Source organism: Eretmochelys imbricata, chromosome 2 (genome assembly GCF_965152235.1).
Source record: "Eretmochelys imbricata isolate rEreImb1 chromosome 2, rEreImb1.hap1, whole genome shotgun sequence".
Classification (NCBI taxonomy): domain Eukaryota; kingdom Metazoa; phylum Chordata; order Testudines; family Cheloniidae; genus Eretmochelys; species Eretmochelys imbricata.
The window spans coordinates 45,051,581-45,077,500 of record NC_135573.1 but is presented as its reverse complement, the minus strand read 5'-3'; the positions used below and the strand labels follow the sequence as shown (position 1 = coordinate 45,077,500).

Here is a 25,920-nt window from a genome sequence, read left to right as displayed (position 1 = left end):
ATGCATGCACTGTCCTTTTTTTTTTTAAAGTATGATATCTTGTTTATTTTATTTATTTATTTTTTTATAAAAACGTCCCTATTAGTGAATTTTGGAAAAAAAAAAAAAAAAGAAAAAAGAAAAACGAAAAAAGAAAAAATCCACCACTACTCTATGCTACAGATAAACTTGGTGAAATGGCTCTAGCATATTTAAAAAGAGTTTGCCCAAAAAAAAGCATGCCTAGGGAGTCATTGTGACAGTGCAAAATACATTTATGTACATCCCTCTTACAAAAACACCAATATGTTAGCATTCCGTGAAGCATGCTAGTTTTCAGAAAAAAAAATTTCTATAACAGAGTGAAATAGCAGCTCCGATAGATAGCGTTTTTTTTCTTCAGGACAAATAAAAAAAAGGTGGGTTTTTTTTTTGTTTTAACTACTCGAGAAATATCACTAGTACATACAGATATAAAAGCAGCATAGAAAGATACAGGTTTCTCACCATCTAGGAATAAAGAAGACTAAATGTGAGCATGGTTAAACTACAATGCATTTTCACATTTGTCCAACACATTTACAAGAAAAACACCATTGGGAAACCTCACAGGACAGAAGTGTTTTAACACCAAGAGAACTACTATTTTTTTTTCTTTTTTTTTTCCCTTTTTTCTTTTAATTAAAAATCCAAACAGGACGGGGTGGAAAGAATTTGGAAAGGGGCTGGAGCTGAAGCCACCATCTTGTTATTATTAATAATCATAATTTTCAATATAAAATGAATGAGCTGGAATAGACCCGATTGTCATACTTTGTGGAACCTTGCAAAAAAGTGAAGAAATGTTGAAGCATTTAGTTGGGGCAGCTGGCTGATGTCAAAGCTGCCAGGATGCTAATTAACTGCAGGCTGTGTCCCTTATTTCTGTATTTAAAAGAAAAAAAAAGAGCCTTTTGTATTATGGCAATTTTTTCTTTGCTGCTGTAGTCCTACATCCGACTGCAAATCATCTTTCATTTTTCATTCTGTTGACCTGGATATTATTTTATTTCTTTCAGAAACAGGAAAAAAAAAAGAACATCTGTGTCTCCTTCCAATCTGCTGCACATCTGCGCATATTGGTGCGGGTCTTCAAAGTTCAGTCACTAACCCATGGACGCCATTCGTCTTCTTGTTAAAATGTCTACTGCTGTATCCAATGCTCATGCCCTTGAGGGTATTTTTTTCCTCTCTCTCTTTTTTTTTTAATTTCCATTATTATTATAAAGAACATTGTGACTTTCAATATTAGCATTTTTGCTTTCAACAGCAATTAGCAATCTCTTGGTTTGCTGTTTGGTAAAGCATCTGTTAATGAGGTCATCTAGTTTAAAATCCCAGCTACTGGAAAATAACAGGGAGGAGGTCAAATCTATCATTTTGTGTTATATTCTCTGCTCTCTTTTCAGTTTTCTAAAGAAAAGATATCTTTGTTATCCATAATAAGTCATTATGACCCGTTACTGGCCTTCTGTATTTTACTACTACCTCAAGATACAGTAAGTTCTTTCTTACTGATGTACTGAAATATGATAGTTCAGTTAAAATCTTTGAGCATCTGAGGATGAGGAATTGGTTTTGTTTTCTGTTTTGTTTTTGTTTCAAACAGTTTTGAGTTCAGTTTTAACGAGGAGTCGTTTCTATGGTGGATGGAGTCCCAGGGGTGCTTGACCTAGGAGTGGCTGCTGGTGGTGTGTCAATGGGGCTCCCTGCCCCACTGTTGGGTGTCACGGAGGAGCTGACTGCTGGTGTCTCTCCTTGCTGCTGGGCTTGGAGGGTCTGCCCACAGATGTGGTGATGCTTCTCCCAGTCCTTGTGCTGGCAAAATGAGCCACAGTATCGCGCCGTGTTGCAACCGCTGCAGGTTTCACTAGCTTTACGGCCACAGTTCCAGCAGCTCTAGAAGAGGAAGAAGGGGACAACAGAACGTTAATAATTTTGTCCTGAATTTTGTACCAAACACATTAAACACAATCCATATAATTAATAGAAACTGCTAGTTAAACATTGGCCTAATTAAGGACTACTAGCCTAGCGGTTAATACATAAATACTTCAGATACCTTGGGGTAGATTCAGCCGTGCGGTAACTCCACTGACTTTGGCAGAATTACTCCAGGGATTTTGGCCTTGAGAAATTAGGGCAGACACTAAAAAGGGAATCACTGCTCCAGATGTCAGCTTGTGGCACACAAGCTTCAGGTTTACTTTTGTGTTTATTTAGTCTAACAAATCACTTGAGATTTTCAGCTCTCATCTCTATGCTGATTAGCTGTAAGTGCCCTAAAATTTCACAATGATTTCTCTACTGGATTTATTTTTTAAAAAAAATTCCCCAAAAGAGGGGAAATCAAGTTATTAAAAATGTGAGGGAAGAATATACATCACAGGTAAAACCCCAATCCAGCAAAGACTTAGGCTATGTATATGTATGTGTACAGCACACAACTACCAGCAGTGGGTAGGTTATGTGTAGCTTCAAACCACAGTGAAAAGCTGGCTGCATCCACACTGCTATGTGTAGCAATATGCAACCATGAAAGGCTCTGCCCAGAGGGAGGCAGTGGGGAGCTACCAGAGCCGTTCTCCGCTGCCTCCCGCCATGCCAGAGCCTTTCCCCACTGCCAGAGTCTTTCCCTGTGGAGGGGAAAGACCCCAGCAGCAGGGAGGCAATGGAACAATACACTGCTAAAAACAGCAGTGTCGGCAAGGGAGGCATTGCTTGGGGAAGTAGAGCCCTGTGCATATGCCCAGGGTTCTGGTGTCTCTCTCTGCTACTTGTCTAAGCAGTGCCTCACCATCTATGCTGCTATGTATACTCATGCTTGTGGTGTGTGCAGTGTATGTAAATCTACCTGCCGCTGTAAGGTGTGTGCAGTGTAGACGCACATGCTTAACTATGAGCAAGTGAGTAGTCCCCCTGGACTCAAATTGGCCCACTCACTGCCCCAAGTTAAGGGCATGCCTAAATCTCTGCACAGTGCCTAAGAGGCTGTCACACAGTAGCCCGCAACAGGCCAAAGGACAAAAACCTTACTAGTTCCCATCAATTGAGTCAATGGAATTTTTGCCTGGGAAGGACTTCACAATTTGCCCCACTATACAGAACATCACAGCAGCCTGATAGACACAGAGTTTCCTAGCCTCTTATTGTACATCAAGAAAGCAAGACTATACATTTTAAAAATTCCCTCACTTTTCAAATGTGATTGAAAAATATCTCTTTATCAGGAATAAAACTGGACAGAACCACATCCATGAACTCCCCGCTCCGAGTCCTACCCAAAGAGTAGCAACCACAGAATATGCCGTTCACTTCCCTACCGTCCCTCGCAATGCCAGCTGGATGCTGGAGCACATCCAACCTACAAGTGATATTCCTAAACTACATAAAAAAAAATCCCAATTACAGAACAGAACAAAGACTTAAATCCAAAACAATATTTTAAGGAAATTAAACATTTAATTGGAGTCAAGTGGCTTCTTTAGAAAATATCCTGATGTTAGTTCTATCCTTTTTTTTGGCGCAGGAATATTCTAGCAGATGCAAGAAGAGTAACTGTCTAATACTCACTGACTCCTTCAGATTGAAATCAGATGTACATGGCATTCTCAATTCAAACTGATTAAACACACAGACTAAACGAGGTAATTACAAATACATGTGCTGGGGACTCTTTTTTTTAATTTGTAAAATTGTTCACATCTTTTAAAACACTTTTTTAAAAAGGTGGAATTACAAACTCACAGAAACAGATGTTTTTGGTAGTTAAACTGTTGGAAATTCAGATTCCGTGTCTGACATCACCTGGTTTTGATTCAGTGTTCATGATCTCAGGTTAATTCTCCTTAGACTCAGTCCAGTTCTGGAGCAGTATGACCACATTACCGCCATTCGGACTGGATAACTTCACTATATTTTTAAATGCATTTTAACTTTTTTTTTTAAAAACAAGCACACTTTTTTGTCACCACAATGAAAAGCAACTCCAATACAAATGATTTTTGTAATTGTGTGCACAGGAATAAGATGCGTACAATTCTATCTGGAACGTGCTTGCACAGAGTTACTGCTGAACTGGCAATAATCAGCCTTGTTTGGTTATACTGATTTTTAGAATTGCAGAACTGACTATTCTTGTTCATTCCCTATCCAAAAAAGGGTCCTGATCATTCATGGGAAGACCCTTTAGCCCACATGCAGTACCACTGAAATCAGCAGGGCTCTCTACAGGTGCACAAGTCCCTTTGTGCAGGTTTGATTGCAGTACTGGGTAGATTCATTGTAAAATGTTTTGATGCTGGAAAATATAGCCTCTATCTAGTCAAGTTTCTATTCAACAAATAAAAGCCAAGTTTCTAAAAATCCTCTTTTTTGTTTTGAACTTGATGTGCTAGATTCTACCTGAGCAGAAGTGCTTGTCCAGTGCTCAATTTGTGCCAGGGCTTGCCAGGGCTCACCTCTAGGCTTGGCAGTTCATAGCCCTGGCACCTCTGGGCTTGCTGCATCAGTTATGAACATTAAAAAATTGCTTGAGTCCCATCACCTCTTTCATTACAAATTAAGCACTGTGCTTGTCTAAGTCTGCATAGCAGGATGTTACAAACTCTCAAGCTGGAGCCACAACGTCATGATGCAACCAGCTGTCCCAAAATGCATTTTTGTGATAGAAAACAAAGTCACTTACATCTTACGAGTATTTTTTTGAACTGGCTATTTTATTAATTAAATCATCTGAAGTCTCTACAATGCTTTGAACATGTAAAATGCTATATGGGTGCTAGATTTTATTAAAATTCTTAGTCACTCACAGCTCTAAATCAATGCTTTATAAGATATTACCTCATGTGTCCCTACATTGTCTGGTACGTGCTTTTGTCCACTGCATTTATCAGTTACAATTCAACAGGACTTTACAGCTTTAGACTAATTGTGAGAATAAATGCACATAAAATTCATTTTAAAATTCTTGCACCTGTTTATGTACCAAATTATTATATTTAAAAGTACTAAAGAATAGTCCTTCTGTGTAAATTGGCAACAAGTGTGCATTCATGAGGATACTTACTTGCATTGCCATATTAGCTGTGTTTTGTAGCATACAATCCACTGGTCCCACAAGGACTTCTTTTACAGAATAGTACAGACCTCACCATTGTTATCTGGGAATACACATCAAGGAACCAGTACTATGTCATGCTACAATCCATATGGTAACATAATGTGTCTACATGAAATTGAGCAAAGTTTCTGTATTTAAATGAAGCAAACAACGCAGCTATGGATTTTTAATGTGATTTCATCTTTTATACAACCCCTAAAATACTGGCCTAATGTACTGCAACACCAGTTCTTGTTTTGTACTGAGTTCCAGATGTATCCTAATACTGTAAGGACAGGATCATAGAGACCTTAGACTCCTTGTGCACTAGTTAGGCTATACATAAGCCAGATTTTCAGCCTATGTAACTCAATTTAGCTTCATTGTCTCCAAGGATGTATTGACTTAATGGAGTTTGGCTGAATGAGGAACTGGCCTTGAATCTAACCCACAGGTCCCATTTTCATCTTCCAGAATCACATTCACTACATCAGGGTCGTCCCTAGACATTTTGGTGCCCTACGCAGCCTCCCTGAAAAGGGAAGGGCTGGCCCCAGGCCTCTGCGAGGGGGCAGGAGCAGGCAGGGGGGCGGGGAAACCGCCCCCAAGCACGAGCCGACAGTGGAGAGGGCTGGGGCCAGGTCGCTCCACTTCCTGCTGCCCGGTGATTGCAGGGTGGGCCCGACCCCGCACTCACGGGGCAGCGGGAAGTGGAGTGACCCAGTCCCAGCCCACTCCACTCTGCTCCCTGGCTCCCAGCCTTGGGACTTGGGAGGCAGGGGGGAACCGCCCCCTAGCACTCACCAGTGGTGCGGCTGGGAGCCGGTGGAGCGGAGCGGACTGGGGCCGAGTAGCTCCACTTCCCATCGCCCGGTAAATGCAGGGTGCGTCCGATCCCTGCAGCAGTCCCCTGGGATGTAGCTCAGGGGAAGGGGGGGAGTGGGGTGGGGCTGGGGAAGAGCAGGGGTGGGAAGAGGCAGGACAGGGGCGGAGGCTTTGGGGAAGAGGGGGAGCAGGGGCGGGGGGCAGCATTCTGAGCCGGCCAGGTGATTGGTCTGGCCGCTGGAACAGCACGCAGCTGTGTAGGGCACCAGGAAATTTGGGGCAGTTTGGTGCCCCAAATTTCCTGGTGCCCTACGCAGCTGCATAGTTTGCGTATGGGTAAGGACAGCCCTGCACTACATCTCCCGCAACTCACAAAGTGAAACCATTGTCATTCAGAAAGTCTTGGACCAAAGCTTATCCTCTTCCTGGTTCCGATATACTTTATTTTCAAGATTTCTCAGGTTCAAACAGCTTTCATAAAAAGAAGGTACAAGCAATATTATAGGTTGTGACTGCAGCTCATGTGGACATCCATAAGCTACCTTTAATATAATTAGCTTGAGTATTGGAGCAGTGAAACTTCTGCAGAAGCTCACCTGAAACCCTGGGCAATTACTCACATGGCTAGTTCACACTGAAGCAGCTTCAGTGCTACTAATACCTGAGCTAGCTATATTAAAGCTAGCTTGGGTATGTCTCCACAAGTTGTGTTACACCCAGTGTATCCATAGTTGCACTGGCATTCATTGTCTTCAGGGGCTCGGTGCATCATCTCTTATTTCTGTAGTGCATAGCTCTAGTAGTGCTCACATAGACAGAACCCTTTTGGATTGAAGTTTGGATGACAGCAATCTTTCTGGCGAGCAAAAGAACTAGTTTGACGTTGCAATGACTCAAAACATTCAACTGCCTATTGAAGATATCAAGCAGGAAAATGAGTCATTACTTAGTTTATAGTCCCAGTTGTCCATCCTGTGCAATTCTAGTTTTCCATGAAGTTCAGTGAGCTATTCCAATGCAGGAATGTGTCAACTTTCTCTCCCACAAATGTTTGCAGAACCCATCAGACTTCCTACTTTTGCTGTTCCATTAGCCCATGTCTTACAGACAAACAATTGTTCCATCACTGTTTAAAATTTGTGAGGATTCCTACTCTCCAAAATCCTTGGCAGAGCATTACTTCAACAGGTACATGCAGCTAATAACTCTGAATTTTTTTTTGTCCTCATCAACAAATGCTCCTCCGGGATCTCCATCTTGGAGAGCTCTAACACTGAGGCTGAATGTTTGCTAACACATTGCGTTTGGCAAGCCATTTTGCCCTACACTCTTGCCATCACTAGCCATCTTTTAGAAATATTTTCTGTTATTATAGTATTTGCTTTGCTCTTCTACTTCCTGTTGAGACTCAGAAGGGAGCTGGCTCAAAAAAAAAGTATCTTAAGATGTTAAAAGGCGATCTACTTTGAAATGTCTAAATATGGTGCCATACTGTTCAGAGTCACCTTTAACAAAGTTTCTGACGTTCTCCACTTTCCTACGAAAGGCAAGTAATACTGTAGTGTTAATCCTAGTTATGTTAAGAACCCAGATTTCCTGATGTTTCCTGGAGGGAGTAAGAATAGTGCACCTACTGGAGAGTACTGGGAACCCTAACTGCTTGCACTAAAAGTTAATCAATAAAGAGAAAAAAAGAATACACGTGGGTTACTGATTGCACAGTTGTGTTAAAAAAGGCCACAAGCCAGTCCAGCCAAGCAATAAAGGATGTGTACAAATACACTGACGTGTAATTTATTCAGCACCTATCATCATGGGGGATGCTTTTCAACAGTGCCAGCGTGACCAAGCAATACAAGTCCTATTGATTTTTAATGGGACCTAGGCACTTTTGAAAAGTCCACCCAAGTCCCATTGAAAGTCTATGTGATTTGTGCTCCTAACTCACATAGCCACGATAGGCAGGGATTTTAAAAGTGCCAAAATACACCATACGGTGACCAGATGTCCCGATTTTATAGGGACAGTCCTATAAAATCTTTTTGGGTCTTTTTCTTATCTAGGCTCCTATTTCCCCACACCCACTGTCCTGATTTTTCACATTTTGCTGTCTGGTCACCCTAATACACCACCACATGCAAAGCTGTCTCCAAGCTGCAGAAGTCTGGGATTAAGTAACAGGTGATAGCTAAATACTCAGGGTTTACCCAAGCCATTGATGTTTTATTGTTTAGAAATCCAAGTTGTGACCACCACAAATAAAATATGTTAGCATGTAAATTTGTTTAGTGTGCAACAGGCATAGAAATCAGGCTGGTGTACATTACCTTTTATGGTTCAAACATGAGTGTGAGTTGTCAAGTTACATGACACAATCCTGACCAGTCAGCATAGACCAGGCCCCTTTGTGTTCACAAGCATGTCATAGAATATCAGGCTTGGAAGGGACCTCAGGAGGTCATTTAGTCCAACCCCCTGCTCAAAGCAGGACCAATCCCCAATTTTTGCCCCAGATCCCTAAATGGCCCCCTCAAGGATTGAACTCACAACCCTGGGTTTAGCAGGCCAGTGCTCAAACCACTGAGTTATCTCTCTCCCCTTATATGTCATATAAGTGTAATATTCAGACACACCATAGAACTCGATAATGTAAACAAGCATTAACTCTACACAATCCTTCAAAGCAGTGTTGGACCAGTTACACATTTTGTTTTATCTAAGCAGCTGTCTGAACAAAGAAAGCATCTGTGTCAACTGGAGTGAACTATCATATCCATGTTTTTTCCCCTTCAGAGTGGTGAAGAACACCACGAGTGTTAGATTTTTCAGTGGCATTTTATATTGGAGCAGAGACAGATGTTTTAATTTTTTCAATAATCTGGCCAGTAAGTTTACTATGTCTCTTTGCTAAGCTGTTCACCCTTACTATTAAAACTGATTTGCACAACGGTATGTTACAGCCAAAGCAAGCACAGCAGTCATTAAGGAGTAGCTGCTCACATATGTTTTGGTTCTTAGCCAAATCAGCTACTGATGAACGGATCATCCTTTGCCTAGTTTCCTTTTCTGTAATTGTAAGGAAGTAGTAAAGAAATAATTTGTGGTTCTGAAATAGTCATGCTGACAGGTAGGCCTGCTTCTGTCTTTTTGCTTTTAAACATACTATCCCTAAGAGGCTGTGGTGTACTTCTAGCCCAGGATCTGTATAATTCCTTGGAATTCTCCCCATAAAAAAAACAACAGATGAGTGCAAGCCAATCTCAAGGTTTATGGAGATCTTCCATTTTAAATACAATATAGGCACTGAAGTAATGGCATTACTCAATAAATAAGAACAATTCAAATTAAAGCAAAAAGTGCCATCTGACAGGGAATCCGGTCAGTGGAGAAATAAAAAGGAAATACTACAATGCTGTGTGTCTCACATTTCTCAAAATATTGTGGGCCACTTCTTAAAACTGAGATCTTCTCCTACATCGCACTCCCTCCTCAAACCCTAGTCAGCACTTTCCACAGTGTTTGGTTTCACATGACTAGATCATTCATACTGGACCAGCATTAATGAGAGTACATGACAATAAGCTCACTTTAATGAGATGGGTGGTCCTGACTGGTTACTTCCTCCACATTGTATCTTTGCTGCTTATTACTTCTTCCTCATTGTTGAGGAACTTAACTTTTACTACTGAATCTCCTCTCACTGCCTGCAACTCCCATTGCTTTACTCTCCTCACCTCATTGTTCAGCTTGATTCTATTCTCTTGCAAAACAGTAGTTTTTCTTGTTTGATTGGTCAAAAAAGCCTCTGGAAACCCTAACAAAGTCCTGGGATGATTATGACATGCAGTAAAGCCTCAGAGATACCTAACACCAGAGTTACGGACTGGCCAGTCAACAAATGTGAAACTGGAAGTAACCAATCAGGCAGCAGCAGAGAGAAAACAAAACAACAACAACAACAAAAACCCCAAATACTGTACTGTGCCACGATCTTAAAGGTAGGCACATCTGGGCTGACTGTCCCCCTCCCCCCATCTTCACCCCCTCCTCCACGCGTGGGGCAGCCACTTACATCTAGGAGTGAAGACGCTGGGGCTGCCAGCCCAAGGCAGCTGGCAGAGCAGGAGCAGTGCTGGGGTCTGTTTTCCCCACATACCCTGGGCCGGAAGGGGGACAAGGTTGCACTCCGACCCAGGGAAAGAAGCTGTCTGCAAGGAAGCTGCCCACACTGAGGAGTTTCAGAGTAGCAGTTGTGTTAGTCTGTATTCGCAAAAAGAAAAGGAGGACTTGTGGCACCTTAGAGACTAACCAATTTATTTGAGCATAAGCTTTCGTGAGCTACAGCTCACTTCATCGGATGCATTCAGTGGAAAATACACTGGGAAGATTTATATACATAGAGACCATGAAACAATGGGTGTTACCATACACACGGTAACGAGAGTGATCACTTAAGGTGAGATATTACCAGCAGGAGAGCGGGGGGCAGAGGGAGGGGGCGCAGAACCTTTTGTAGTGATAATCAAGGTGGGCTATTTCCAGCAGTTGACAAGAGCGTCTGAGTAACACTGGGGAGTGGGGGTGGGGAATAAACATGGGGAAATAGTTTTACTTTGTGTAATGACCCATCCACTCCCAGTCTCTATTCAAGACTAAGTTAATTGTATCCAGTTTGCAAATTAATTCCAATTCAGCAGTCTCTCGTTGGAGCCTGTTTTTGAAGTTTTTTTGTTGAAGAATTGCAACTTTTAGGTCTGTAATCGATTGACCAAAGAGATTGAAGTGTTCTCCAACTGGTTTTTGAATGTTATAATTCTTGACGTCTGATTTGTGTCCATTTATTCTTTTACGTAGTGACTGTCCAGTTTGACCAATGTACATGGCAGAGGGGCATTGCTGGCACACGATGGCATATATCACATTGGTAGATGTGCAGCTGAACGAGCCTCTGATAGTGTGGATGATGTGATTAGGCCCTATGATGGTGTCCCCTGAATAGATATGTGGACACAGTTGGCAACGGGCTTTGTTGCAAGGATAGGTTCCTGGGTTAGTGGTTCTGTTGTGTGGTGTTTGGTTGCTGGTGAGTATTTGCTTCAGGTTGAGGAGCTGTCTGTAAGCAAGGACTGGCCTGTCTCCCAAGATCTGTGAGAGTGATGGGTTGTCCTTCAGGATAGGTTGTAGATCCCTGATGATGCGTTGGAGAGGTTTTAGTTGGGGGCTGAAGGTGATGGCTAGTGACGTTCTGTTTTCTTTGTTGGGCCTGTCCTGTAGTAGGTGACTTCTGGGTACTCTCCTGGCTCTGTCAGTCTGTTTCTCCACTTCAGCAGGTAGGTATTGTAGTTGTAAGAATGCTTGATAGAGATCTTGTAGGTGTTTGTCTCTGTCTGAGGGGTTGGAGCAAATGCGGTTGTATCGTAGAGCTTGGCTGTAGACAATGGATCATGTGGTGTGGTCCGGATAAGAGCTGAAGGCATGTAGGTAGGAATAGCGGTCAGTAGGTTTCCAGTATAGGGTGGTGTTTATGTGACCATCGTTTATTAGCACCATAGTATTCAGGGTCTCTTGTGTGGACTGGTTCAGGCTGAGGTTGATGGTGGGATGGAAATTGTTGAAATCATGGTGGAATTCCTCAAGGGCTTCTTTTCCATGTGTCTGGATGATGAAAATGTCATCAATGTAGCGCAAGTAGAGTAGGGACATTAGGGGACGAGAGCTAAGGAAGCGTTGTGCTAAGTCAGCCATAAAAATGTTGACATACTGTGGGGCCATGCGGGTACCCATAGCAGTGCCGCTGATTTGAAGGTATACATTGTCCCCAAATATGAAATAGTTATGGGTGAGGACAAAGTCACACAATTCAGCCACCAGGTTTGCCATGACATTATCGGGGATACTGTTTCTGATGGCTTGTAGTCCATCTTTGTGTGGAATGTTGGTGTAGAGGGCTTCTACATCCATAGTGGCCAGGATGGTGTTTTCAGGAAGATCACCAATGGACTGTAGTTTCCTCAGGAAGTCAGTGGTGTCTTGAAGATAGCTGGGAGTGCTGGTAGCGTCAGCTGCTGGAACTGGAGCCTGAACTACACTTTGTTCAGAGTTAATGAACATTTCAGAGTTACGGACAACCTCCATTCCCGAGGTGTCTGTAACTCTGAGGTTCTGCTGTATATAGAAAAAGCTATGCCGGGGTAGTTTGCTCCAAGACTTAATACAAATGTTAAAGGTTGTAAAATCAAACACTCAAAAGTTAGGAAATGCCAGTAAGAGACACGGGTCATGAGATCAAATAATGTATGATCATGTAATGAAAGACTATCATATTGCATATGCTCTCGGGAACCACAGGTTGTATGAGCAACCTTAAATCTGGCATACCCTAACTTTTGGGATTTTTACTTAACAGTCTGAATGTTCTTAGCAAACTGAAAAACCAAATTCCATTGTGTGAAATCATATTGACTCCATTCCCCCCACAACTGGGTCATCAGCAGCATTGGAACCCAGGCAATTGTATCTACAGTGTTGACCTGGCATAGTTTAGTAGCAGGAGTAAGATGTTATCCTTTGTGTGGATCAGGCACCAGAGAGGGATGTGAACCAGACTTTGTTCAGTGACTTGCACAACTATGTGTTTGACAGCGGAGGAATGTAGGGAATCAGGAACTTTAGGTCCTATGCTCTATTCCTGGCTCAGGAAGAGAATGTGCCCAAGTGGTTACAGAGAGCACAGTCAGGTGTGTACATTTTACCATTAAGCATTCCTACCGCAGTAGCACCATGTGGCCTCAACCATTGTGCCAGACAATATATAAATGCATTGTAAGTAACAAGCCCTTTCTGAAGAAAAGGTGGCTGAGTAGATACAACGTGTGGCTGCCAGCTTAGAAATCTGAGGTCAAATCCTAACTCCACTCCAGTGGTGTACAGGGACCAAAGGAGTGCAGCTGCCATTGGGAGAATTTTTCCCAGTCATGGGTAGAGTACAGCTGATTAATGCGGCCCTACACTGATGTCACCCGCAGTCTTATAAATAGGGTCATGCCAGGGGCAGAATGGGGAGTGGTCAGAGATGTCTGCATTCCAGACTGGTGAAGCCGATGAGCAGCTGAGTAAGTCTACTGTAAACTGGACTAATGTAGGCTGAGGGCTTCATCACCCCTTGAGCAGCCTAGAACCAGGAAGGTGCAAAGATGGGTTAAAGCCACTTTTGTCCACTCCATTCCTGGGCTGCTCCTTTTGAGTGGCACCTCTGGGCACAGAAAAGAAATTGGCCCCGAGTTTGATTCCCAGTTCTACCAGAAGTGACCTTTTATAACTCTCAGTTACCCCATCTATACAAAGCTGGGAAATTATAGCTGCCGGTGTCTTGAACTAGGGGCACTGAGGCCTTGCTCAATTAAAAATAGAGCCCTGCAAATCCGTGGATATCCGCATCCACGGATGCAGATATCCGTGGACCATTTTTGTGGCTCACAGCTTGGATGCAGATACAAATTTTGTACCCAAGCAGGACTCTGCAGCACACACTCACCCAAATGGAGTGGCTGTCACACAGCCCTCAGGCTCCAGCTCGTCTCTCTGAATCACACCGCAGCAGCAATATCCCGCTGGGTATTCTGGGAGTTATAGTCCCCAGTTTGCTCTGACAGAGGATGAAAACTACAGCTCCCAGAAGGGAGTGCGACCATGTGCTCCTGCCCAGCGAGCAAAGCGCCAATTTAAAGAGGTGCGGTTGTAATTTAAACTAGCGGGTGGCAACAGCAGACACGGCGAGGAGAATAGTTGCATATATTAAAGCTGCTACACCTGCATAGGGGTATCGAAGTCCCCGACTGGGAGGGCGGCACTGCACATGAGGGCCCAGGATTTTAGCCTCCCTTCCTGGAGTGGGGAAGGAGGTATGGCGGAGATAGAGTGGGTGGGTGGTAGGGCAGGAGGTCTCTGGGGAGAAGTGGAGGACGGTTGAGGGTTGGGGGCTTGGCACAGCCTTGCACCACTGGTGCATGGTGACCTGTGGAGCTGTTAGTAGAGACCTGCAAATCCACGGATATCTGCTTTATGTCCATGAATATCCATCCACATTCAAGGATTGCGAATATCCACGGATAATTTTTGTGGATTGTGGATCAGATGCAAATTTTGTATCCATGCAGGGCTCTAATTATAAGGGCTGTGAAGTACACAGAATTAACACCAGTTCACCACCAGCTAGTGGAAAGAGCTGTGATTAGAATTTAGTCTCCTCATGGTGTTCACCTTGCCTTCCTGTATGTCTAAAGGGTGGGAGCAACAACAACCTGCTGTCTAGAGATCTGTCCCTAGGAGCATGCTCAGTGCAGTTGGCACACAAGGAATTGTGTCTGGCTGAAGCATGTACAGTACACATGTAATTTTAGAGATTTTAGCAACATGTCTCTATCAAGTTCTACTGAACATAAAGATATAATCTTCAGTAGATTTCTATCTGGTCCAAAACAGAATGGAGTCTCACAGAGAGATCAAAAGATTCCTCTCTGACCCCAGAGCAAATTTCAAGTTTTTTCTTTGAACCCTAAAGGATCTAAATCTTTTCCAAAAAGGAAAAAAAATTGTAAACATGTTTCAACATGGGCAAAACTACCTATTTTCCACTAACCTCATTCTTGGAAATGGCTGAACCATTTTTACATCACCTTAAAAAAAAACATTCCAACAAGAGTAAATTTGACCCCAAATGGCTACAGTTTGATAAATTACAAGCAACTGAAAACAGAGGCTTATAATGGACAGTGCTAGACTACGTAAACTATAAGATAGGTATGGTTCCCATACACCATTGCAGTAGGGTTAGGATTTGGCCTCAGATCTCTAATCTGGCAGACACAAATTTCGTCCACTTAGTCACCCTGTCTCCAAAAAGGGACCGTTACTTAGAATGCATTGCCTGAGTGAAGACTGCAGGACCAGGCCACTAGCTTTGTTTTTCAAATAGATTTTTAAAATCTGGTCTGATCTTGCCAGTTGACTGGAGATGGGATGAATTTAGAGGCCTGCAAATAATGTTTATTCACAGGCTCCGGGGTAGAATGGATATACTTTTTATCCACATCCCTTTGGAACCAGGCTAAAGGAAAACTTTTAAAATTTATATTTCTAGGAAATTAACATCCCAGTAAACAATAGCTCTGGAAATGAAACTATAATGTTAGATAGAGATGGCTGATCCTATGTTGCCACTGCCAGAAGTGCTACCATTCAGGAATGCAGGAGAATTTGCACAAAAATGCCCAGTGTGAATTCCTTTGGATGCACACTTCTTTGGAGGAGAATGGTCTGCGTATATTGGCAGACAACAGGTGTTACATTGATCACTAAACAGATTAACTTTACAATTTCCTCTTAGGCATTTACCTTTGGAATTTCAGCTTTCATAATAGGAATCATTCGTATTTACACATGAAAATGATAGCAGTTTAATGATCATAGCTGTCAGACAATATGTCAGACAAATACCCTTTATGCGAATATACGAGGGGGAAAATGCCCCTGAATATCTTAGCTACAAAATGCCAATAATTTGAATTTATGTCTCATTTAATTCTGCAATGGAATAGTTAGTACTTAAAGACTGCCTACACTTCCCTTAGTCTCTCTTTTCCTGAGAAACTTTCAGATGCTGAAAATTAATTCCTTTTGTCTTCTTGTTATTCATCTGTTACATATTATGGACAAACTCTGGGCATCCAATGCTCCCACAATGGTCTTTCATCTCCAGAGAAGTCTGGTATGAATTAAATTCTTATGCTCCCTCAAATTATGGCTATGTATTGCAGCATGCCACTGATTTATCAGCTTGTGATTTTTTCCAGTTCTTTCAGCATGGTGCAACTACCTAATCTGAATCTCTTCAACCTAAATCATTTTTCTTGATTACTAGCAAATGCAGTAATTAAAATGCTTTTGCAATAGTGTACATGAATAAACATTCATATATAATGCGATACAACACACCTAATAGTTTGCCAATTCCCTGTGATATAGAACTTGTATAAAAACATGCTTTTCTACATTTTTTTTAACATCTCCCAATCAGACCAATAGTTTATGAGAGCAATGTTCTCTGGTTACCATACTTTATTTTGAAATGGCTGTTAAAGTGGCTTTCACAAATTTAGCAACAGTTTATAAGGGCATTTTTAATCATGAGTTTCCTTTCCACATGATGTTAATGTTTCTTTCTTCTCTAAATGACATAGGATTTCATTGTATCCAAAACACTTCAGCACTGCAATAAGTCTATTGTTCTTTCAATCTTGACTTCCTGCTATATATGCTGCCATATGTCCCATACCACAAGAATTCAAAGCTTCCACTATCATGTTCAAGTCTGAATTGAGGTTTACCATGCTCATTCCTATTTTACTCTGTCGCTCTTTCATTCTATTTTTTTCTTGCCAGATGCTGTTTGTCCCGCCCTTCAGCTCACACATAATCTCTGTAGCTGAAATAATAAATTCTAATCAAGGAAACATTCTTGTAACTCTGCATACACATCTTTTTCTTCCAGGAATCTAGTTCTGTGCTGATCATGTCTACACAAACTCCCTCCCTTTGCAAAAAAAAACCCCAACAAACAAACAAACAAAAAGCGTAAATAAATGTCACTTATTTTGGGGACATTAGAATTTCATTATTTATCATTGGTTTCAGAGTAGCAGCCCTGTTAGTCTGTATTCACAAAAAGAAAAGGAGTACTAGTGGCACCTTAGAGACTAACAAATTTATTTGAGCATAAACTTTCGTGAGCTACAGCTCACTTCATCGGATGCATTCAGTGGATGTTGCTGTAGCTCATGAAAGCTTATACTCAAATAAATTTGTTACTCTCTAAGGTGCCACAAGTACTCCTTGTCTTTTTATTATTTATCATTGTTCATTGAATGTTATTTCAACCACCAATTTTAAGTAGATTGTGTTAAAGTATTTTAATTTTACCCTTAAAGTAAATGGAAAATATACAGACTATATTCCCATCACTGCATTATTCTTATAGTCTCATTCTCCTGCCCCCAATCAGTTTAAAGCCATTTCAGACTTTTCTTCTGAAGCAATTGCTGGCCACGGTTGGCAGACAGGATACTGGGCTAGATGAACCTTGGTTCTGATCCAGTATGGTCATTCTTATGTTCTTAGACAAAGATAAACAAAAAAAAAACAAAAAATGAAAAAAAATTGAGTATTAATTCTTTATTGCAGGAAGCTGGGTGGGTTCAAACTCTGACAACGAGGCTCCGCTTTGGTATATTTTGGAGTAAACTTTGAGATGACTCCCCTCCTACCAGGGCCGGCTCTAGTTGTTTTGCCGCCCCAAGCAAAAAATTTGCCGCCCCAAGCTCCGAGAGTGCAAAAAAAAAAAAAAAAAGGCTGGCTGGGATGCCACCCCTGGAATTGTGCCGCCCCAAGCACGGGCTTGCTTTGCTGGTGCCTACAGCCGGTGCTGCCTCCTACGGAACTCCTTACCTCACTTGAATCTTCCTGTTGATTGATAACAGCTAATGCATCCTCTGCAGCCTGTCGCTTGGCTTCTGCAACAGTGCGCTCCATTTTAGCTCTCTCTGTAGTGATCATGTCGTGGGCTTTCCGTTCTGCCTCTGACACTGCCTTTTGCAACTCTGTCATCGCCTGACGTTTTACTTCATTGACTGCTTCCTCTACAAACAAGGCAAGAAGTCTTCATCAGCACAATAGGTTTGGTACAGGACTGTTTGATTAGAGGGAACAATGCACGAAGGAAGCATATATCCTGCTAATAGCATGCCTCATCACTTCCTGAAGTAGGATAAGGATGAAACTGAGTCCCTATGACCTATTCCCTCCTTCTACTTCCCTGTCATCTGAGGAGTACATGAAGTGCTCAGATAATAAATGGTGGGCCGTATAAAAGTCTAGCTGTTGCTGATCTCCAATTTATCCTTTTGTATCTTTCTGAATATTTTGCTTGAAAAATGTGTTCTGCAGAGGACTAGATTTATGAAAGAATTCTATGAAAGTAACTAATTGAGAAATGACACTGTGAACATTTTAAACTCTAGGCACTATGATAATACAAATAATTAATTAATAATAATAAGTAACATTCTGGTTTTAAGCTTCTGTAAACCAGGGCAGGACACTGGTATACACACCCTTAAAGGCATTGATGGGTTCTCTGGTATATAAAAACCCATTGTAGAGTATAATGAAAAGGTGCTCAGAGTTAATACACCCCTTAAAACAAAGTCATTGATAAACAGAGAATCTAACTTTAGTGCTTCTAAAGTCATTTCCTGAATATGTAGTTTTCTAATGCAAAAGCTAAGTTTCAATGTTTCCTGTTTTGTGTCTAAACGCATTGCTTTTTTGTTTTAGTTCTTACCAATTGATCTTTGTTTCAAACCAACATTCATATTTTGAAGAATTAGGCTCTGATTCAGCAAGTCACTTCAGCACATTTAAGTCAACCGGAAGTAGGCACATACTTAAACATGTGCATAACTGATTTGTTAAAATCAGAGCCTTAGTGTTGTCTTAGGCAGATATAAATCACTGTAATTAAATTATCCAGTATGAATTAGTGTAATACATTCTACTAGGCTACCCTGGAAAACATGAGTTGTCATGAATTGGTTATTCAGTTTTTGATGCAAGAAGAATGCAAAGATTTTACTAATATACAAGCTTTCAACTGACAACTAAAACAAGTAATTTCTTTTTTAAAAAATTAACTGCTCTAATTAACAAGGAAACCATCCTCCCCCTGAATTAGTTTATCTAATTTTCATCTTTATTCAAAGCAAAATGACAATGATTAATTGAAAATTTAATAAGCAGTAATTATTAACTTGGCAAACCTAGTACCAATTAACACTCTATTAAAACTAATTATGACATGTTTCACTCAAGTGTTTGCACTTAATTGTTTCACCCACTTAAAAAGCACCTTAATTAAATGTTCTGTCTAATTAAAAACATAGATTCCTAATAAAAATGTCTGACTGTAGATTAAAAATGTAAGAGTTACAAATGTGCTATGGTTACTTTGGGTTTTGTTCAGTATTTCACATACGTGTGTGTATATACAAGTGTGGGAAATCCACAACTTTCCCAACTTAGAGCTCTACATTTGCAGTTAGTAATCCCAACACTTGATGTCATTTGCTTTGTTATAGTAGCATCATTTAAAGAAGCAAATTTTTAAAATTATTGTATTACCATGAATAATCCTAATTTTAAAGTACTAATGCATAATCTAAATGACGCATATTGACTTTATTTGAACCTGTTCAAAATAATAACTATTTCTGTTACACTGGTGCCTATTGAACTAGGCTCTGTACATACACGTAAGAATAAACAGTCTCTGCTCCAAAGAGATATGTTTAAATTGAAGTTTTGGAGAGGAAAGAAATAAAATTAGAGATAAAACTTATGCCTTTATTTTTATGAGACTGAAAATATGCCTTTATATTACCATACCATAAATGTTGTTTGTGGGGAGGGCATAGGGAAAGGGGAAAATCATACCCTTCAACTATACAACCAGGGCTTAATTTACTTTGAATATTCAAGGTGAATTAAAATTCTATCTAAGTGGCAATACAGGACAATAATTTTTGCTTACGATCAAAGCTGCAGCTTGACTAATTGTATATGCAAATAAGGCAATTTATATTTAAATTATGCATTCCTATTCTAGTCCCACAGGCACACACAGATCAGCAAAGGGAATTGGTAGGACATTTGCAAGGTGCTTGAATATTTATTACCAACTGCAAACATTCTCTGATCCTTTGAAAAGAAATACACAGCAGCAAACATACAGATGCAGTTTTATTACCATTTTTATAAAATTGAGGCAACTTAAATACAGACCTTTTGCATTTTATGAACCACAGTTATTAACAAAGCTGATTTTTTGTGAGAAAAATCTGTAGTCTTTATGGCATTTGCTATGAATGAAAATATTTTTAAATGTGTCTGAGGCACTTTCACTGCACTATTTAATCTCATCAAATCTTAATCTAAATTGAGAAGTTTGCAGTGGTTAGAAATCCCGGTTTAAACTGTTTTTACAAGATTTAACAGAGATTTCCTAGTTCAATGCTTTATAAACATTTATTCTGATAAACTGTTTTTATTTTGATTGCTGTACATAAGGTGGGAGGAAATAGGTTCAGTTACTATTGTTTATAATCTAATTCTGTATTGTAAAAACTTACTCAAAGGCTCAAATGGTGTCGTCAAAGTGTTTTAAAACATTCTAGAGACCACAAGTGGGGCAGAGTGAAAATGTCTCTGGGTTTGGATGAACTACAAATTTTGGGTTTTCAGTTATATTTGATTATATAAATAGAGAGCTGATATATCAGGTGTGATATCTGATTGTATTAATATAACCACAAACAAAGCCAAAAAGAGAGAAAAGCTTATTTAGTTTTTTCAATCACAAAGCAATAACAGTGTTTCAGTGCTGTACAAATACATGACTCTACCTCTAAAGAAAACTATTCTTCCAAATAAACACTTATTAGCTGCACATTCTATTATTATAGATAACCCATAATAGTTGGAAGTGTTTTATTACTCTGAGGGAATTCTGCATGAAAAAATTAAAAAATATGAACACAATATTTTAAAATTCTGCAAATTTTATTTGTCAGTAAATAAATGTGGGTCCAGCACAGTAGTGGAGAGCACAGGCCACTGACTGCATTGAGGTGGGAGATCACCCTGAAGCCCCCACCTTCCCTGGTAAAGGGACTCGGCAATGAAGCTGCACCTGACCCTGACACAGTGAAAGTCCTAGGCCTGCCCCAGAAGCACCCTGGTGCCCTGCTTCTCTGCGCCAGCTGCACCAGGTGTGCATGGGTAGGCTCAGCCCAGCAGGATACAAGTGTGGAGGGACTTAGTGTGAGAGGATCCAGGTGTGGGGTGAGAGGTTTCTGTGTGGGGCAATCTGGGCATGGGAAAATCAGTGAGAGATCTGGATGCACAGGGGTTCATTGGGGAGTTCCAGGTGCAGGGGCAACGGGACTGTGCAGGAGATCCAAGTGAAGGTGGTTGGGGCTCAGCGGAGGGGGGGTCTGGTTGTGGGAGGGCTCAGTAGGGAGGGGGCAGATGCTGGGGGAGTGGGGCTTGATGGGTTGGGGGTCCAGGTGCAGCTGGTTGGAGACTGGTTGGGGGTCGTCAGAGGGGTCCAGGTGTAGGGTGGTAGGGCTTCTCAGGGTGAGGGTTCGAAGGGCCTGCTTAAAGGGGGAGCCCCAGCTGCTGCCAAGGGGATGCTGCATGCCAGGCTCCCGCTCCTCCTCCCAGCACCCCCCTCCCCCCCGATTCCCCTCTCCTTCTCCATTTCCCCTCTCCTCGCTCCCACATTTCCCTCCCCTACCCTATTCCACACATCCTTCCTTCCCCACTGCCTCTTTCCCCACCTCCCTTCCCTCATTCCCCCCTCCCTTACTCAGCCCCACCACGGACACTCACTGTTGCACAGAAAACAGGAAAGCTCCCAGCACACAGAATCATTGACTGACTGGCACTAGGACCCAGGAGGCAGCATTCTGCTGCAGAGTCAGCAGAGCAGAGAGGACGCCTCCTTCAGCTGGGCAGCTCTGCACTTGCAGAAATGAGGGGAAGGGGTAATGGCACATAACCCCGTGTGCCCCCCATACCTCACCTCTGTTTGGAGGGGGCAACCCCCCACCCCCAAAACCCCTGCACCCATGGTCTTCCCCACCCCTTCCCCGGCAGGCCGTTTTCTGCAGGAAAGCACAGGAATTCTGCAGGGAGGCTGTTTTCTGTGGGCTCGTAGTCATGCAGAATCTCCCCGGGAGTAAGGCTTTGTGGACAGTGAGGCACTGCAGATCTGATGGTCACAGTTCAAAATAAAACCCCTGTAACCGGGACAATAGCCTAAGGGCAGTTATGGACACTATAAGAAGAGATTTTACTTTCCTAGACAGACGATATTTGTCTTCCCGCAGAAAAACAATAATAGTGGAATAAGCTACCACTTCCCTTCCAGAGAGGGAAAGGGTGATTAGTTTCAAATATCAGAAAGCATGAAAAATGTGGCTAAGGATGCACATAAGTCTAAGAAATATATGTATAAGACCTCTTAATTTCCTCACAACTGCTAATCATTTGGGTGCCTGTTTAGTGTTTATTTATGAGTTCAGTTACAACATTCACTCATGCTGAGCTTCAGTGGTTTCAGCATTGGCCTGCTAAACCCAGGGTTGAGAGTTCAATCCTTGAGGGGGCCATTTACGGATCTGGGGCAAAGATTGGGGATTGGCCCTGCTTTGAGCAGGGGGTTGGACTAGATGACCTCCTGAGGTCCCTTCCAACCTGATATTCTATGATTCTACGTGAGCAGCCCCAGAAAGAGAGGCATTTAATAGGACTGCTTGCATGAGTACTCTCTACTTGACACAAACAGAGTCTTTTGGGCCTGACCTTACATACTGAAATCAATGGCATTCTTTCAATGGACTTTTATGGGGGCTGAACTGGGTTGTTATGGCTCGAGCCTACAAGATGCTGAGCATGCTAATCTTGCTCCAACAATCATGTAAGCATGTGCTTAACTTTAAGCATGTAGCTCAGGGGTGGCCAACCGGTGGCTCCGGAGCCACATGGCGGCTCTTCAGAAGTTAACATGCGGCTCCTTGTCTAGACACCAACTCCGGGGCAGGAGCTTCAGGCGCCAACTTTCCAATGTGCCGGGGGGTGCTCACTGCTCAACCCCTGGCTCTGCCACAGGCCCCGCCCCCACTCCACCCCTTCCCGCCCCCTCCCCTGAGCCCCCTATGCCCTCGCTCCTCCCCCATCCCTCCCAGAGCCTCCTACACGCCACGAAACAGCTGATGGGCAGGCACTGATCGGTGGGGCTGCCGGTGGGCAGGAGGCACTGGGAGCGGAGTGGGGGAGCTGATGGGGGGCTGCTGACGTATTACTGTGACTTGTTGGCAATGTACATTCGTAAATTCTCGCTCCTTCTCAGGCTCAGGTTGGCCACCCCTGAAATAGCTAGTCCTAGTGAAGTCCACAAGCTAAGCACATGTTCACATACATGATTTGCTGGAATAAAGCCCTGGACTTTAAACCTGTAGAAGTTGCTCACTAATTTTTGATGCCCAACTGGAGACAGCTATGCCTGATGTTCAAAGTGCTTAATCCCTAAATCTTTTGACTTCAGCTGGAGTTGTGTGTGCTCAATACCTCTTTATTGAGGCCTTCAGTGTCTCAAGTTGGTCACTCAGAAATGGATGCACCCAACATTAGTAGGCACTTTTGAAAATGTAAGCCTAAAATTTACTTTTGAAAAAGGCTGCAGGTTTTGTGACCTTACTAGATAAGGATAGCAGACACATATGTGACTAGCAGAAAAGCAGCACAATGACCTCACCACACATTAAGCGATGGGGCCCTTTTATCTGGCTTGTCGGAGCAGCTGTGTTGGCCCCTCAAGGACTAGAGAGCCAAAGAGTTACCAGCTACATGGGGGCAGATTCATATCAAGTCAGCTGGGAAGGAATTTGTCCCTCATCGTCAGATTGGTCAAGGCAAGGTGGGGTTTTTCGCCATCCCCAAAGTGGGCTGGGGGCTTAGTGGGGGCAAAATAACCACAAAATGGACGTTAAACTATGGTGTCACAACTCATTCTGTAAGCTTGGGGCAGATGTCCAGTGCAGGTACTCCGTAGGAAATGGATACAATGATCAGATAAAATGGACTGGGAAAGGATTTAAAGGAGGTATTTTTTAAAGGAGCAGAAATAGGAGAAGTTGGAGACTCCTATGACTGGCAGGGAATCAGTCACCTCTCCTTTATAGCCCTCTTAACCCTCATTTGACGAGGTGGTTGTGGCAAGATCACAACAGCAGCTTGTCTGGGAAGCAGGACGGGCAAGGGAAAGGATTGCCAGCAGCCCCCCAGATATATGTAAATGATTATGGAACTACCTGCACTGTACAATTTTACCTGCTGGGTACTCTCAGACATTTAGGAATAAAATTGAAGACTAATTAAACCACGTCCAGGGTCTCCGGTCCTTCTTCTTGCAGAGCTAGACAGTGGTTATAGACATCTTATTTATGATTCTCTCAATCAAAAATTATGTTCAGTTAACATTAAGGATCCAATTTAAATCCATGTAAGAATGAAAACAGAGTTGGGACTAGAACCAGGTCTGAATCAAAATCCCAGATCCAAAACAACCCAACAGGACAAATGTTCATAATGTGTAAACTGACACAGCTCCTTTCACACCAGTTGATGATCTGGACCCAGAGCTTGAGAATGTTTGAAATTTGATTACAAAGACAAATTTTGCAGCTCTAGGCCATCTCTAGTAAAGAGTGAAACACCATTCTTCTTTTACTTTCCTGTGTCTAGGAATTGCAAATAATTTGATATGTCAAGTTTACAGAATTTGCCAAGCAGCAAAACCTAGGATCCTATGAAGAATAAAGTTTCAATTTCAGAAATTCCTCCATATAAGATTGCTGTAAATGATGGGGTTTATTTTTAAATTAAGATACTACCATAAATAAAGGAAAAATGAAACAAACATGCCACTGACATACCACAGCATCACATTTCAGGGCTAAGTTTCCTTTGGACATCGGACAAAATTGTAGATTGAATGAGTTGTGTTAGTTATAGCATAAACTGTGACAGCTAAATAAAATATGCCTTGAATATATATCAACAAATGTGTATTCCAAAAGATGAATCCATAGTACATTAAATGACATGACTATTGCATCAATATGCCTTCATAACATTGTGTATTTTTGTTCTGTAATGAACAAATAAAAACTCTAATAAAAAGCAGTTAGAGGACAAAGTAGAAAATCCTGAAACTCTTGAATCTGCCATTTAATCATTAAAATTATGGGTCGCCTTATCAAAGGCAGTAGCAATGGGACATAAATGTGCCCCTTCACCCTAGCATTTGCACAATCAAGCAGACATTTGCACATGCAAAAATCAGGCCTGTGTGCACACAAACTGGTAGCTGAGCTCACGCCCTGAGGATGAAAGCCTAGCTTCTTTGAAGTCAATGGCAACATTTCTGTTGACTTCAATGAAGCCAAGATTTCATCCCACGACAGCAATATCATCCCTTCCAGTGAACCCATGCTCATGCCAAGCTTCATGGAATTCAAGGAGTTCTGTACAATTCTGCCAATGCAGAACAGATCACAACATCAGGGACTTAGTGTGTGCATATGCTTGTACAAATATGAGCGCAGTTGTGCAGATGCAACATTGTATCCATCTTTGAAATTACTCTGTTTAACAGCGGACATCTCACTGTTGATTAATAGCCACGAAATATTACACATTTTTTCACATTACAGTCCCAACTCTGTATTTTTCCATTTTTTTAAAAAAGTACATATTTATGTTTTCTTTTCCCTTGGAGGTTAATGGTGTGGAAATCTTCAAACTTAAAAAATTGTCAAACTTTATTTTTTTTAAATTGCTCACAGACGGAAACTTTTGTATATCAAGTTTCAGCCTGAAGCCATTATAACCCCTGAAAATTGGGTTATTTAATGGAAATATTGACAGCCCCTAAACTGTAGTGGCAGATGTTTTTATAATAAAGATTATTTCATGTTCTGATCAGTTCCAGTTTACGATTATTAAATAAAATTTCTTTTTGTTACTAGTAAGCCCTTTCTTTTCATTCCTCACATCAGTGCATTAACAACTGCACACAGCTGCCAGAACACTAAGCTCATGTTTTTAAACAATTCTTACCAGCTTTCTTCCAGATCTCCTCTGGCACATATCCAGAAGCAGGCCTATGAAGGAATTCCCGATGTGATTCTACAAGAAGGAGCAGGATAGGGTGGGGAAAAATAAAGAGTACTGTAAGCAATGCTTAATCGTTAAACAAGGCTTAGAGAAATGCCCTTTCCCTTTGCTTATTAGTCAGACAA

General features: G+C 41.8%; 1 protein-coding gene across 14 annotated transcripts in view; it reads right to left on the bottom strand.

Annotated features, from left to right (window-relative positions):
* Positions 1-25,920, bottom strand: part of RUNX1T1 (RUNX1 partner transcriptional co-repressor 1) — a 152,139-nt gene that overhangs the window by 10,568 nt on the left and 115,651 nt on the right. For 12 of the 14 annotated variants that reach the window (XM_077810023.1, XM_077810029.1, XM_077810028.1 and 9 more), the window contains 3 exons: positions 25,739-25,807; positions 17,447-17,637; positions 1-1,917 (listed from right to left, as the gene is read on the bottom strand). The exon at positions 1-1,917 is cut by the window's left edge and continues 2,171 nt beyond it. In XM_077810023.1, coding sequence (XP_077666149.1) covers positions 1,642-1,917; positions 17,447-17,637; positions 25,739-25,807 — 536 coding nt within the window. In that variant the 3' untranslated portion in view covers positions 1-1,641. Of the gene's footprint in view, positions 1,918-16,704; positions 17,115-17,446; positions 17,638-25,738; positions 25,808-25,920 lie in introns of those variants that run through there. The other 2 variants (XM_077810032.1, XM_077810033.1) reach the window with 2 other exon arrangements.